The sequence below is a fragment of the Venturia canescens genome, chromosome 5 (assembly GCF_019457755.1).
Source record: "Venturia canescens isolate UGA chromosome 5, ASM1945775v1, whole genome shotgun sequence".
Taxonomy (NCBI): Eukaryota; Metazoa; Arthropoda; class Insecta; order Hymenoptera; family Ichneumonidae; genus Venturia; species Venturia canescens.
The window spans coordinates 21,887,441-21,903,324 of record NC_057425.1 but is presented as its reverse complement, the minus strand read 5'-3'; the positions used below and the strand labels follow the sequence as shown (position 1 = coordinate 21,903,324).

Genomic DNA, 15,884 nt, shown 5'->3' with positions numbered 1-15,884 from the left:
TTTTCGGTTTTTTTTCCATTACACAACACTCTTGGATTCCTCGGTCTTTATCTCTTTCTTCTTCACTTTTTTCTCACCACTTTCACTAAAACATTGTACTGCTTTTATTTATTTTCTTCAGAACCGGAAAAAATTGGAATAGTTTCGGTGAATTGTAACATTCGCGATCTTTATAACCTCATTTAGTTAGCATTGAAATAACACACCATACGTCATATCATAACGGAAATATATAGGTATATACTTATACTACCGACCGGGATATAGGTGAACTGTCAAATTCGCGATCTTTATAACCTCATCATCTATCAGCATGAACAACACACCATACGTCATACGACACGAAAATATATAGGTATATATTGGTAGTATGGCACCAGAAAAAAAATATATCGGTATATAAAATGTATTATGGCACCAGATTTGTCACTAGATATAAAACAAATAAACATCAAAAATGTGTGCGAAAATCCGACCCATTTTTTGATGCAATTAAAAAATAAATAATTAATATCTCTTCAACGCGTCAAGCTACAGAGTTCGAAGAGGTCGCAATCGAAAGAAAAAAAATAATAAAAAATATGTCAATGTATAATATTCTCCAAAATTATATGGTTCATTAATTGTTGAAGAAACAAATTTTGAAATTTTTCGAAAACAATTGGAAACGCTATCGCTCCGGTAAAGAGTCTCTGGCAGCAACTCGTCATATCTTATAAATGTACTTGTCTCAGAGTCGCTGCCGCGACTCTAGATCCGATAACCTGTCCTTTGCATATGCCCAACTCGGTTGACGTGCGCCCCAATCTCATACTCGAAGTCACATAACTCCCAATATTTGGTCTTCCATGTTGCTAGTAGACTTCCCGATGTTGCTAGTAGCTGGACTGGAGCTGGAATGATTCTCCGGAGCCCGCTGCTCCGACTCTTATACCCAACTTCAATCCCCACTCCTTTCACACTCCCCACTCTTTCAGTTTTTCAGTCCATTTTACCCCCACTTCACTTTTACAGTCTTTATTACAGTCTCAAGTTCACCCCCTCTTTTTTTTCACTTTTACAGTCTCTTTTTGTCCATCCCCCCTTCACCTTTATTAGTCCAGTCCTTCTTTTGTTTTCATTCCCTTCCTTTCCTTTCCGATTCGTTTTTCCTTATTTTTTAGTGTTACAGGTAAGTACTTAATCTCTAACATTTCTAATTTTTACAATTATTTCTAATCTTTTTCTTTTCTTTCCAGGACATCGGATCTAGACGAGTAAGTATTCACATTTATTGCTAAATTTAAAAAATTTTTCTCTTTTTTCTTTTGCAGGCGAGCGCGTTCCAGGACATCGATTTCTCATCAGATAAGTAAGGTGATTTATTCTATTTTCTAATTAAACTTTTTTTATTTTCTATTTTTCAGGTTCAGCATTCCGAGGACATCGCTTCTCTACGGTAAGTATTTTTCGCGTTTTCTAATCTCGTATTTATTATTATTATCATTTTCTTTTTCTTTTTCAGGCGCAGACCTTCCAGGACATCGATTCTCGAGCAAGGTAAGCATTTTTTATGTTTTTAGCTTTCTAATTCTATTTTCTTTCGCAGGTACAGAGTTTCTCCGGACATCGTATGAACAAGGTAAGTATTTTTATGTTTTTCAGGTGCAGAGTTTCCCAAGGACAACGATAGGATGCTTATTTTCAGGTATCAAGAAATAAAACAGGCGAATTTGTTTGAATGCAGCGAAAAATGCCGTCTTTTATTGCGTTTCGACTGATTGAAGACGTTTTATAACAAAAAATAAATAATAATCAATTTTAAAAAATGTAAAACATAACAAAAATGAGGATATTTGAAATCCCCAAATAAAGAGAAAAAAGAAAGGGAAAAAAAATAAAAAAAATTTATAAATTTCACTCTTCGAGGCATCCCGCCTTGAACTCTCGCATCATTTTCGCCCTTATTATGGGCATTTCGTTTTGGGTGAACTCCATCTTTCTCTCGGAGATCTTGCATCGGGCGTACATGCAAACGAATACCCCACAATCGTATCCGTTGGATTGCCGAGGAATGTCCATTTTGGCTGCCAGATGCCATTTTTCTCTCATTATCGGCTCTCCTTCTTTTTGCCTTGCCTCTTCGATCAAATATTGGAGAAGGGTCTCCAGAGATCTGGGATTTTCTTTTTTAAAACTATCATAGTACATGATAGTTTTTGCTATGAAATTTATTGTTGCCAGGCACCAGTGATTGCCCAAATTGATTGGGACAATCACTTTTTCGTATTTGAAGATATTGACTTTTTTAGTCCATCTTTTGACTGCAGCATATCCGTTGTGGTGCAGTCTAGGGAAAAAGAAGGAGCTCATGACGTATGTTTTTTCATCTCTAATCAAGTCCATATAATCGTTAATGACTTCGTCATTTAGCCAATTTGTACCACTCAGGGTCTCAAGGTCTTCCCTCTTGGTTTCCTTCTTTGTCCTTTTTGTTACTTGTTCTTTCTCCTTGTCGTCCATGCTCTTTCTTTTTCTTCCATTGTTGTTTTTGTTGCCGTTAACGCCGTTTTCTGTGTTTTCTTCCTCTTTTGTCTCCGTCTTTATTTTCTTTATCTGTTCTTGTCTGTCTTCATTAGACCTTGTTGTTGTTGCTATTTTCGTTGGCTATGTTCTCCTTGTCGTCCTCAATCCACACAAACTCTCCTGGTCCCCACTTCCTCCATTCCTCTGCTTTGTCCTCGACCTCATCTCTTATAGGGGAAAGTATATCTGGGACCTTAAACTCGTCCCTCTGCCTTATGAGGAACCACTGTCGCGATATATAGCGAAGAAGGAAATCCCGGTTGGACCTTCGAGAATCTTCAATTTCGATCGGGTGGATCATCCACTCTGTTTGTACCCCTTTTTCCTTTGTTGAGATAGAGGTTTGCGTCTTGACGCTTTGCGTCCTCTTCCTTGACGTGTGCGGGCGGATGACAGCAATGATTGCCACGTCTTCCTCATCCTTCCTTCCCTTTGTTTCTTTCAAAAACTCCACCTCGTTCTCTTCTTTTACCCATTCTCCCTTTCCTCCGTCCGTCTGTTGGATGAAGTTTTTTCGCACAACTTCAGTCGTCTGCGTGCTTGCGTCCATTTTTGTGCCTATACCCGTCCAGAAATTTTTCCACGCATTCCTATTTCCTTTTGTTCTTCTATCCTCTACTTACTTTTTCGTCATTTCGTTATTCCTCATGCTGTTCATGCCTAAATCTGTAATTTTTACCTGTATTTTCTCCTAAAAAAAACCTTAAGTCCTTCGGAAACTCTCGAACTTCAATCTCTGCTACAGAACACGTCCGTCTCGGCCAAGCGTTGCTCGTAGAATGACAACTTAACATGGCGGCCGGACCTCGTTAACGCTCGTGAGTTCGGCTGCTAACAGCGCCACTCACCGATCGTGGATACTTCGGGAACTAATGCCTAAAACTTCGTTTTCATGAACTTCCGGTCGTGCCGAAAGCATGACGCAGTCGCACACTTCTCAAATCGTGTTTTTTGGTTGTTTAAATGAATTCTACTGTTAATTAACTTGAACAGTCGAGTAATTATGGCTCTCAAATGCAACATTTACCCTTCTTCGTAATATCTTTGAAATTTCTAATAAAAATGAGTTTTATCATTGTTTATTGCTGTTATTGCTAACTAAATGCTTTAGTATTGTTTGTCTTTCTTTTCTTTTCATTATTATTAAATTTTTTCGAGTTTTTGTGCGTTTTTCTGATCTTTAAATAGTCCCGTAGAAAAAATAAGGATGGAGAGTGCGTAACGGTTTTGTATGACGCTTAACGTGAAATTTTGAAATTTTTATTGTAATTTGGCAATTTTTTTGCATTGGAATCGTTTGGAAATAATATGAAAAGATTTGTAACATAGTTAATTGAAATGCATCCTGGTAATTTTACTTGAAATCAGCAATTTTTAACAATTTCGGTATTTCTTAAGATTCGCGGCATGGTACATCCCTCTTTCTACTTCGGTCTCCGGATTTTCGAGGATAAATGTTGCAGCAGCTATTTGCTTTTTAATTCTGTATGGTCCCTCGTAAATTGAAATGAATTTCGCTTACGTTGCACGCCTTAGCCAATACTAGGTCGCCCTCATTGAAGTTAACTAATTTGTGTTTCTGATCAAATTTTCGAGCTCTTTCCCTGCCTTTTCTCACTATTCTATCCCTAGCAAGCACTTATTTAGCTTCAATCCCTTCTTCCTCATCAAATTGTTTGTCTTTTTCTACCTGGATCCAGTTTTTCCAAATTCTCTGTGGTTTTATGTTTCTCTGAATTTCGACCGGCGTCATTTCTGTTATCTCGTGATGAGTTTTATTCATACAATCCTCTATTACTCGAACCCACTTTAGCCAATCGGTGTGCTTGTCAGTCAAAAACGTTCGGAAAAATCTACCGATCTCTCTATTTACCCTTTCGACTATGTTCCCTTGAAGATGGTGAATAGATGAGAAAACTGGTTGAATCCCTTCACTGGCTAATTTCTCTAACCATAATCGCGAAGTGAATTGCGTGCCATGGTCAAATTGCAATTTCTTAAGTTTTCCGAATTCCGGAATATAGTGATTGAAAATCTTATGAATAGTTGCCGGCGCTGTCGCCGCTTTGAGAGGGTGTTACGTCCTAGCATTACGCTAAACGCCCCTCACTTTTTCTCTTCAACTCAAACGCTATCACGAGTATATTTCTAACCTTTATCATCATTTGTCGATACATAGTTCTTATCTAGGAATATATTTAAACACAGAGCGTATCCAGACCACCCATAACAAATACATCCTGCGAGACACTCGGCGCTCGCACATATTTTTTTCCTCAACTGTCCATTCTTTAAACACTCACAACGCGTGCCCTAGACTCTCCCCGACGTTCCGGCGCCATAAATAATCCTACAAGACGAGCACGGAAAACCAGAAATAAACACTCCAAGACCGATTTCCTATCCTTGAATTTATTATCAATGCAGCATTTCCTAAATCCACACAAAATTCCAGAGATGCGTTCCGAAACTCGCGTTTCCCACGAGTCCCGAAAACAGATGCTCTTATCTCAAGTGCAACACGTGCACATCTCAGAACTCCGCTCAACACACTTTCCCTAATTCTAAGAAATCTCGAGCGACTTTTCCTCCAATCATATCTCCGGAAAAGTCTCCCCCATATTCAAATCCAATCATCAAATCAGACGATACTTTTTACCCAATCCAAACTAAAAAACCACAGAGAACAAGCCACTTCTACAGCATCCTACCCCCAAAAAACACATCCTCCTCTCGAACTCTAACTAGGCTAAGAATCTTAGTTGTTAGTCAGTTAGCAGCGAACCTCGAAACAATTAAGATCGGAGAACTCTCCCTCTCTAATCCAAATCACTTGGGAGAACTCTGTCATAATCGCTAACTCAAAAGTACATAGAAAAACATTTCAATTTCAAAGTGTAAATAACTCTAATAATCAATCAATAAATTCATCAATATATTTTGTAGTGAAAAAAATATCATCGCATACACTTATTTCGCGAAGCCTTCGACACCGCTCAACAATTGGAAAATCCTTCCAATTCGCGGGCACAACCTCAATAAAAAGGTCACGTATACCTGAAAATATAGTATATGTTCTCGGGCCTCGCACAAGTCCCAAAGAAGACTCACTGGCAGAGGTACTCAACGTACACTCTGCTTCTCTAAATCGGCGACTGTGCGCCCCCAACTAATCCTCCCTCCTGGGACGTAACATATTACTATATTAAAAACTGGTGGCAGCGGAAAAAACACAAAAAACACCATTTTTTAATTTTATATTAAAAACTGGTGGCAACGGAAAACAACAAAAATCAGCAAACACCAATTCTTCAATTTTATCTCCAAATTGGTGGCTTCGGAAAACAACAACAAACACCCACCACTTTTAATTTTATATTAAAAATTGGTGTCAACGGAATTCACACCGAAGGACAACATCGAAAATAAACATCAACAAGTATCAACTGTTGTGCCCGTACATCGCACTCCTAAAATAAAGAGTATATAAATTAAGCGTTCTCAGCATAAATGCATCGACGGCGAAATATCGACGTTCCCGAACGAGCGCATCGACCCTCGATGTCATCACCGAAACTTCGAGAAAGAATATCACGCCATATTGTCGCGAGAGGGGGAAACACCCCCAAGTCTATAAATTTACCAACTAACCAAAATTCGACAGTCTTTGACGAGAATTGTAACGATCGGTCTCGAGGCAATAAAACCTCGAATTTGTAACTTCTTAAATAAACTTATTATTAACTTGTTGTAAAAGTATCGAGTTGGAGTTCAGCTCTTTTGGCCTAAATACCTTAAATACTCGTCCTTGATAACTCGTCCCTTCGCGACGGTCTTCGCGGACACAACATTGGTGGCAGCGGTGGGATAGCCACTACTCGAGAAACCCGACACGTCTACGATAGTCAAACGGAAGGAATTCAAATTGCTGAGGAGGACCGATAATTCTAGAAAAGTCGATATATCGAACGAACGTTCGATCACCGATCATCGCATCCAAGGCAGACCGATCTACGTCAAGATTCAACCCAAAATACGACTGGAGCTGGAGCGGAAGAAATTCAACACGACAACAAATCCGAACATCATGTTAGCGATCATCTTACTGTAAGTGACGGAACATTATTAAATAACATTGTAATCCGCCAAAGCCAGATCGTATATAAAAATTTATATGTCAGACGACGAGTACGCTGACAGTCTCAAATTACCGGGCGTAAGCACTATTTCGCGTTCGCTCAATTCATTTTTCGACGATAAACTCGACTACAATCGCGAAAGAAAAAACGAAATCACCTCGCAAAGTAGAAGGCGACGAAGTAGCGCAAAATCTTTAAATCGATCTCCGACATCGGAAGACGATTATTTAGACGCGGAAAATACGCCGGAAAATTCGGTAGTAGAAACAACAAATCCTTTAGTATCAACAATGGTTGAAACAGTAAATTTAGACACAACGGGAGATAATCAGAATTCCGGAAATCCCGGAAATAGTCGAAATAATAATCCCGGAAATCCTGGAAATAATGGTGAAAATAATAGAGGAAATAATTCTCAAAATTCCCCGCCAAATCACTCGCGAACTAACAGACTTCGAGGCTCAATGTCTCTTAAAAAAGCGCGTAGTTTAATTCCTCGATTCGACGGTTCAAAACCGGAAGAAGCGCGAGAACTTGTAGATTCTTTTGCTCACGTCAACAAACATATTTTAGAGGAGGACCAAGAGATTCTCCTGGAATCAGTGTTAACAACGAAACTAACCGGTAGAGCCCGAGCAGAAGTAAGATATAAAAATATTCCAAATTTCGAAACATTTAAATCCGTTATGTTAGAAATATTCTGCGGTACGAGAACCGTAGGAGCCCTTCAAACAGAGCTGTATTCTTGTCGACAGAAATTTAACGAATCAGTAAAAGAATTCGGAAGAAGAGTAGAAGACACAATGATGGAATTAATTGATGCAAGTATAAAAAAGCACTCGACAATGATCGAACAAATGGCGGTAGAAAAGCACATACGCGAAGTAGCCCTTTCGAGTTTCGCGCAAGGTCTCAAACGCGAATACCAAACCATTATTAAAGCTAGGGCATATCCAACACTTAATGAAGCAATCACAGCCGCGATTGACGAAGAAAAGATACAACAGGGAACTCGTAGAGAACCTGGAAATACGACTATTTGCAGTAAGTGTAATAAGAAGGGTCACATTGCACGCGACTGTAGAAGCTCAGGGAATAAAAACGGTTATAACGGTAATAATGGTAACTACAATCAGTATAACGAAAATAAAAGCATAAATTCAGTCTTCTGCAATTATTGCAAAAAACCAGGTCATGTCTATGATGACTGCTGGAATAGGAAAAATAAAAATGGCGATCAAAGAGGAAATAATCGGAATAACCAAAATAGAAGTCAAGGAAACAGAGGAAACAATAATAATCAAAATAATCGCGAAAATCAAGGAAACAGGGGTAAAAACAGAGGTTATCAAAATAATAGACCGAATAACGGTCAAAATAATAATCAAAATAACCAAAATCAAAATCAGTCAGGTAACGCGGAAGAAAAGAAAACGATAGGGTCGCTGAACCTCAGTCTCCTTGCACGTACGGCCGAGCGAAAGAACGCGCACGTCAGCTGTTTGGAGGCCGAGCGAGCTACAGGCTCACCCACACCTCAGGCAAACCAAACGCGAATGAAACTAGAAATTAATTCTTTCGGTTCCTGGGGAATGGCTAGCGATTTTTATATCACGTCACCGCACGCTATAAATTCAGCTCTCCTTTTGAAAGCTGATACGGGAGCCCAATGCAGCATAATTAAAAGGGGCCCCCTAAAAGAAGATACCGAAATAATCGACGAAACCGTCGAACTGACTGGCGTCGGAGGACAAGCCTTCAACGCCCTGTGTAAAGTCATACTCGAGATCGAAACGCCCGCCGTCAACATTCTTCACGGATTTTTCGTCGTCGACAACGACGTTCCAATCAAAACAGACGGAATCCTGGGACTCGATTTCATGAAAAAACACAAGGTCGACATATTGGGTGACCGGATAATCAAAATATATGGTCACGTCGAGCCTTTGGTGAACGGTTCGGAGAAATTAAAATTACCCCCCGTTCTGAGAGTATTCACTACGTGAAAGCAAAAAAACTGGCAATCGGATGCGTAGCAGCCAGAAAAATTGAAAAAGGAATAAAAATAGGACAAGGGACGGTTCACGAAAAAAGTATGATTTTCCCCATCTCTTTTCTAAACACGTTAGACCAGGAAGTCTCGATCGAAAGAACGACGGTCGAAATCGAAGAAATAGGAAGCGTCCAAGAATAAAATCAAACGAAAACATGCGAAACGGCGAACGGCTTAGCTAAGGAAGGAATCTACGTCACCAACGCTGAAGAAAAAGGTAACAGAGTAAGTCAAATAATGATGCAAATTGGTGAACATTCGCACCTCAACAAAGAAGAAGAAAAATTTCTACAAGAATTTTGCCAGGAATTCGGAGACGTATTCCACCTAGAAGGAGAAACTCTGGGAAATACAAGCCTCGTGGAACATCGTATCTATACAAAAAAGGACACCGTACCAGTCAATATTCGACCGTACAGATTGCCCGAGAATCACAAGCAAGAAGTGACGACTCAGACGCAGGAAATGCTGAAAGCTGGAATTATTAGGCCAAGTCGAAGCCCGTGGAACGCGCCGCTACTGGTCGTTCCTAAAAAAGCGGACGCTCAAGGTAACGTCAAGAAGAGAGTCGTCGTCGACTTCAGAAAATTGAACGAGGTCACCGAGGGAGATTCTTACCCTCTGCCCAATATCACAGAGATCTTGGATCAATTGGGAAAAGCAAAGTACTTCATCACACTTGATCATGCCTCTGGATTTCATCAAATTCCGATGGCGGAAGAAGACAAACAAAAAACTGCCTTTTCAACTCCGTTGGGCCACTACGAATACAATCGAATGCCTTTCGGATTAAAAAACGCACCACCGACTTTCCAAAGATTGATGGATGCTGTTTTAGCAGGTCTTCAAGGTCTCAAATGTTACGTTTACCTGGACGATATCGTAATACACGGATCAAGTTTCAAGGAACACAACGAACGACTACGAGATGTCTTCAAACGGTTGAGAGAAGCTCAATTAAAAGTGCAACTGAAGAAATGCCAATTTCTGAGAAAAGAAACGCAATATTTGGGTCACATCATCACAGAAGTGGGAGTGAAACCCGATCCGGAGAAAATCAAAGCTGTAAAAAATTTTCCTTCACCAAAAAATGTTAAAGAAGTCCAATCATTCCTGGGACTCGCAGGATACTACAGGAAATTCATTCAAGATTTTTCAAAACTCGCAAAACCATTAACAGAGCTGATAAAAAAGGACAGAAAATTCGAGTGGAACGAGCATACGCAGGCAGCGTTCGAGACGTTAAAAGAAACACTCAGCACCGCACCAATACTTCAATATCCCGACTTCACGAAGCCGTTCGTCGTCACCACCGACGCATCGGACAAGGCAATCGGAGCTATCCTATCACAGGGAAAAGTAGGGGAAGATCTACCAATTTGTTATGCGAGCAGAACGCTAAACAAAGCGGAAAGAAACTACTCAGCAACGGAAAAGGAAATGCTGGCAATAGTTTGGGCTGTACATCAGTTTCTCCCGTACATTTATGGAACGAAATTCACTATCGTTACCGATCATCAACCCCTCATCTGGTTATTCAACGTAAAAGATCCAGGCTCCAGACTAATGCGGTGGAGAATAAAATTAGAAGAATACACATACAAAATTGAATATAAAGAAGGCAAAAAGAACACTAATGCTGACGCACTGAGCCGCATATACGCAATCACGCGCAGTCAAAACAAAAACACAGATCAGCTGCAAAAAGAAGGAAGAAGAAGGCTGCGAAAAATCAAAGCCGACGCGACTCCATCTTCTTCAACACCAGCCTCCTCAGACAATCGGTCCAGCCCTAATCATAATGGCCGACTTGATAATCAGCCGAGTGTGGCTGAAGATAAAAATGAGACGCATATAGTGAACAGCGACGAATGAGATAGCGAGAGTGAAACCGAACACCTCGACTCGCATTTGAAAAATGCGCGGTCGATATAGTAGGACCTCTACCCGAAACCGACCGGAGAAATAAATATATTCTAACAGCACAATGTTTATTAACAAAATTTTCCGAAGCAATTCCATTGGAAAATCAGGAGGCACAAGAAGTAGCAAGGGCATTGACCACTCAGATCATTTGCCAGCATGGAACTCCCCAAACCATTCTCTCCGATCAGGGAACGAATTTTCTGAGCGACGTTTTTAAGGAAACGTGCAAATTATTACGCATCAAGAAAATTCAAACAACTGCATATCATCCGCAATCAAATGGAGCATTGGAAAGATCCCATCGCACTCTGGCAGAATACCTAAAACATTTTGTTCAAGAGGATCAAAGGGATTGCGATTTATGGCTACCATACACCATGTATACATACAATACAACACCTCACTCATCTACAGGATTCACCCCGTATGAATTGAGGTATGGTCAAAAACCTGTGTTACCAACTGCACTCAAAGAGCCGCCGAGAACCACATACTCGTACGACGACTATGCAGCCGAACTTCGAGAACGACTCAGGGCGACTTGGCAAGTCGGGAGAGAAAAATTAATGGAAAAAAAGGAGAAAATAGCGGAAAAACAATGGGAAACTGCAAAAAACACCGAATATCGCGTTGGCGATAAAGTACTGCTGCTCGACCCAACAGTTCGTCGAGGCAGGTCAGCGAAATTAACGCCAACATGGACAGGACCGTTTGAAATCAAAAGTAAAGATTCACCGGTAAACTACAGCATCGGCAAGGGACGCAAAACTGTTCGAGTTCACGTAGAGCGGATCAAGCCCTACGTTACCCTTTAGCCGATCGCAGTGAGCCTTGCCGGTATTACAGCAAATAAACAAAAGAGAATGTACAAAAACGATAAAAGAACAAATATAAAATTGGAATATGAAGAAAGAAATTAAATATACAAAAAAATACGAAAATAAATACAAAAATAATAAACAGAACGAAACGAATAATACGGAACGTGTATAATAACACGAAATAAATAAATAAATTATAATCCGAACGAAAAAATTAATAATAATAATTATTATTTTAAAATATTGAAACTCAACAAAGTCTATCCACTAACAACAAAAATTAATGAAAAACAATTCCAATTTATAGTAACCACTTCCAAAACAATAATTGTGGATAATTACAAAAGAACGTATTTAATAATGACTGGAGAAGATTTAAACAATGCGAAAAAAGTTGACAACATCTATTATTACAAACCTAAGCAATCACTGCAAACAATAAGCGATAATACATCATGCAAAATAGCGATTTATTTAGGAAATAATCCCGAAAAATTTTCACGTAATCAATGAATTGTAAAAATCGAAAAAACATTAATGATCGCACTAGAAAAGAAGGTAGATGGCTATTCGTAGCCCCAAAACCCGAAAATATTAGAATCGATTGTAAAAATAAGTCTACGACACACGAAATAATCCACAATACAGGATTACTGGCTTTGGACGGAAAATGTTCCGCCACATCAATTAATTTTCAATTGTTTTCTTTAAATGAACTGCGACAAAATGAATTTATAACATATGTACCATTATATAACTTAACGAACGCAATCGGAATGGTAAACGCTAATCACCCTATTTTCAATTACAGCGTACCATCAAAAGTAATTATCAATCCACTAGAAACGAACGCATTAGGAGAAAGAATCGAAATCCTTAAGAAAAAACTAGATGAAGAACCAAATATTTGGGCACATCCCTATCACATAATCGGAAATTATTCTATAAGTGCCATTAGCATGACTATGATCATTTTAATAATCATCATATTAACAATTTTCAAAGCTAAACATTGTCAACGAATTCGATTAATACAACAAACTAATGATATCGAACTAGCCCCGACTTTCGTGGCAAGACCAAAAATTATAGAAGAACTCGCATCTGAATCTACTAACGACAAAATTGTCATCAGAAAAGCAAAATCGAAAAACGCAAACAAAAATGGCTCATTGTAACCTCAAAAAAAAAAAAAAACTTACATTAAACAGGGAACTAGAAAACAAACATAACTACGGAATGATTCAAATTTAATTATTTTATTCCGTGGGAAAAAGTAGCCGAAATGAATTTCGTCTCCCGAAGGGGGGAGGGATGTTGTGCCCGTACATCGCACTCCTAAAATAAAGAGTATAAACCATAAACTTCCCCTTGGGAAAAAAAGGTTGGGACAAGTACATTGATGGTCCCTTGTTTCTGGATGACATAGAAAAAAGATTCAGAACCAGGAAAAAAATTCTATAGAAATAATAAACGAAAAATTGAAAAGTTCAAAAAAATTCAACAATAAAAAACAATCGAAAAAAATTCTGTTAAGAAAAATAAAAATTTTCAAAAAAATTCATAAATATTGAACAAATTGAAAAATGTACTATCCAAGTTACATGCAGTATAAAAATGTATGATATCAATTAGAGGCCAAGTTTTTATTGATAATTTGGAATATTTATTGAATAAATCGGAAACTTTAATTGAAACTCATGATAATTATTTTCAAGAAAAAAGTTAATGGAAAAAAAAGTGATAACGGAAGTTACGTGCAGTACTAAAATGTATTATATCAATTCGAGGTCAAGTATTTATCGGTTATTCGAAATATAATCTCCGGCGACAAATGAGCGTTGAGAATCCTTGTCGGGCTCACAACGTTTTATCAAAATTACTAAAAAATTAATGGAAATGAAATCATTAAAAATTCACATGAAAGTCATTCGTTACTTCAACAAGGTACACACTTTAAAGAATCGATTCCCCTCCGATTTTTAGGATCCCCTGGTATTATTCACAACATTCAACTTCGATTGGATCGGTACAAATTATGTTCAAATACGTCTTAAACGTACTTGTCCGGCCCATCACTTTTTATTCAAATTGCTCATTCGAAAACAAATCAGGGCTGCTCTAAAATAACAAATATAATAAAATCGATAGAAATAAAAATAATATCTCCAAGTAATTTGAACTTGATTGTTCGCAAGTTCGTATAGCAATATCCACTTCTCATTTTCTTCAGTGAACACATACCATTCGGTAAGAACCAATGAAAATGAGAAATAATCAGGCACATTACAAGAAATTTTCGAACCTACTCAGCCATGCAATGTTTTTTTTCTATAGTCACCTACACATTTTGATAAATACCACTAGTCGAGTACGACACGTGGATTCCTGGAATTTGGAGAAAAATTATTTTGTTGTGAATTCTGACTTCATATGATATAAATAGATTAATCAACTTTATCTTTCATTTTCGTTTCATTTTGACAAGAGCGATTCGAAGGAAAATTATTTTCTCGGGAATTACTGTTCCTTAATATTAACACATGCATTAACTTTGTTTTTGATTTGTTTTCGAATGAGCAATTTGAATAAAAAGTGATGGGCCGGACAAGTACGTTTAAGACGTGTTTGAACATAATTTGTACCGATCCAATCGAAGTTGAATGTTGTGAATAATACCAGGGGATCCTGAAAATCGGAGGGGAATCGATTCTTTAAAGTGTGTACCTTGTTAAAGTAACGAATGACTTTCATGTGAGTTTTTAATGATTTCATTTCCATTAATTTTTTAGTAATTTTGATAAAACGTTGTGAGCCCGACAAGGATTCTCAATGCTCATTTGTCGCCGGAGATTATATTTCGAATAACTGATAATTACTTGACCTCGAATTGATATAATAGATTTTAGTACTGCACGTAACTTCCATTATGACTTTTTTTTCATTAAATTTTTTCTTGAAAATAATTATCATGAGATTCAATTAAAGTTTCCGATTTGTTCAATAAATATTTCAAATTATCAATAAAAACTTGGCCCCTAATTGATATCATACATTTTTATACTGCATGTAACTTGGATAGTACATTTTTCAATTTGTTCAATATTTATGAATTTGTTTGAAAATTTTTATTTTTCTTAACAGAATTTTTTTCGATTGTTTTTTATTGTTGAATTTTTTTGAACTTTTCAATTTTTCGTTTATTATTTCTATAGAATTTTTTTCCTGGTTCTGAATCTTTTTTCTATGTCATCCAGAAACAAGGGACCATCAATGTACTTGTCCCAACCTTTTTTTCCCAAGGGGAAGTTTATGGTTTGATATCACGCCTTTTTTCTCAAAAGTTCCTCATTTATGTTATGACGGTTATAGGATTTTAGTTTAAATTTCTATGAATTATTTGCTTAGTACATTTTTATAGATTCCATTCTAATACGAACATTTTTTTATGGGATAATCTTTTTCATGAAATTATCAGCAAATAAGGGACCATCAATGTACTTTTCACAACCTTATTTTCCCTGGGTATGATGTTCGGCTTATAAAGTTGGTTTCCACCATAGAAAACCAATTTTTCGTAAAAATTGTAGTGAAAATATTTCGTCACAAGTCTGCCCTTGAACTTTGGCGATTTTTTCTCTTATACTCTAATATGTTATGCCTATTAGGAACTCAACAGCATGGAGGAATCCGGGATGAGGCCCGAGAAATTAATTTCGGCTTATAACGTTGGTTTCCACGAAAAAGGACCTATTTTTCGTCAAAATTTTACTGAAAATATTTCGGCACAGGTTTGTTCTTGGACTTCGGTGATTTTTCCCCTTGTCTCCTAATATGTTTTGTCTATTAGGAACCCAAGAGCACGGTGGAATGTGGGTTGGAGCCCGAGATATGATTTTCGGCTTATAACGTTGGTTTCCCCGAAAAAAGACCGATTTTTCGTCAAAATTATACTGGAAATGTTTCGGCACTGGTTTGTTCTTGCACGTCGGTAATATTTCCCCTTATTTTCTAATATATTTTGTGTATTAGGAACCCAAAAGTGTGAAGAAATGCGTTTCGTGGGCTGTAATATGATTTTCGGCTTATAACGTTGGTTTCCGTGAAAAAAGATCTATTTTTCGTCAAAATTGTACTGGAAATATTTCGTCACCGGTCTGTCCGTGGCCTTTGGCGATTTTTTCCAAGTCTTCATACCAAGAAAGAACTGACGTAAAGATTTCCTTAATAGAACAGATCTTATTTATCCCTTTTCTTCAAAATTCAAATGAAAGATAGATCAAATTCAAGACACGAAAAATCCAACAGATTTGCCTACTTTAAATGTCGCTTTTGCATTCTGAATCTAGAGATTTCGTCTCATGCAAAACGTGCCCCCAA

The 15,884-nt window shown here is 37.8% G+C and overlaps 1 protein-coding gene across 1 annotated transcript; it reads right to left on the bottom strand.

Annotated features, from left to right (window-relative positions):
• Positions 1–1,896: 1,896 nt before the first annotated feature.
• LOC122411392 (sentrin-specific protease 1-like) lies at positions 1,897–2,502 on the bottom strand. Its single transcript, XM_043420140.1, has one exon. The coding sequence runs from the start codon at positions 2,500–2,502 to the stop codon at positions 1,897–1,899; it is 606 nt and encodes a 201-aa protein (XP_043276075.1).
• Between the last annotated feature and the right edge of the window lie 13,382 nt (positions 2,503–15,884).

Excerpts from the sequence above, each read along its gene's own strand:
- LOC122411392 (XM_043420140.1), bottom strand. The coding sequence starts at position 2,502 with ATGGACGACAAGGAGAAAGAACAAGTAACAAAAAGGACAAAGAAGGAA.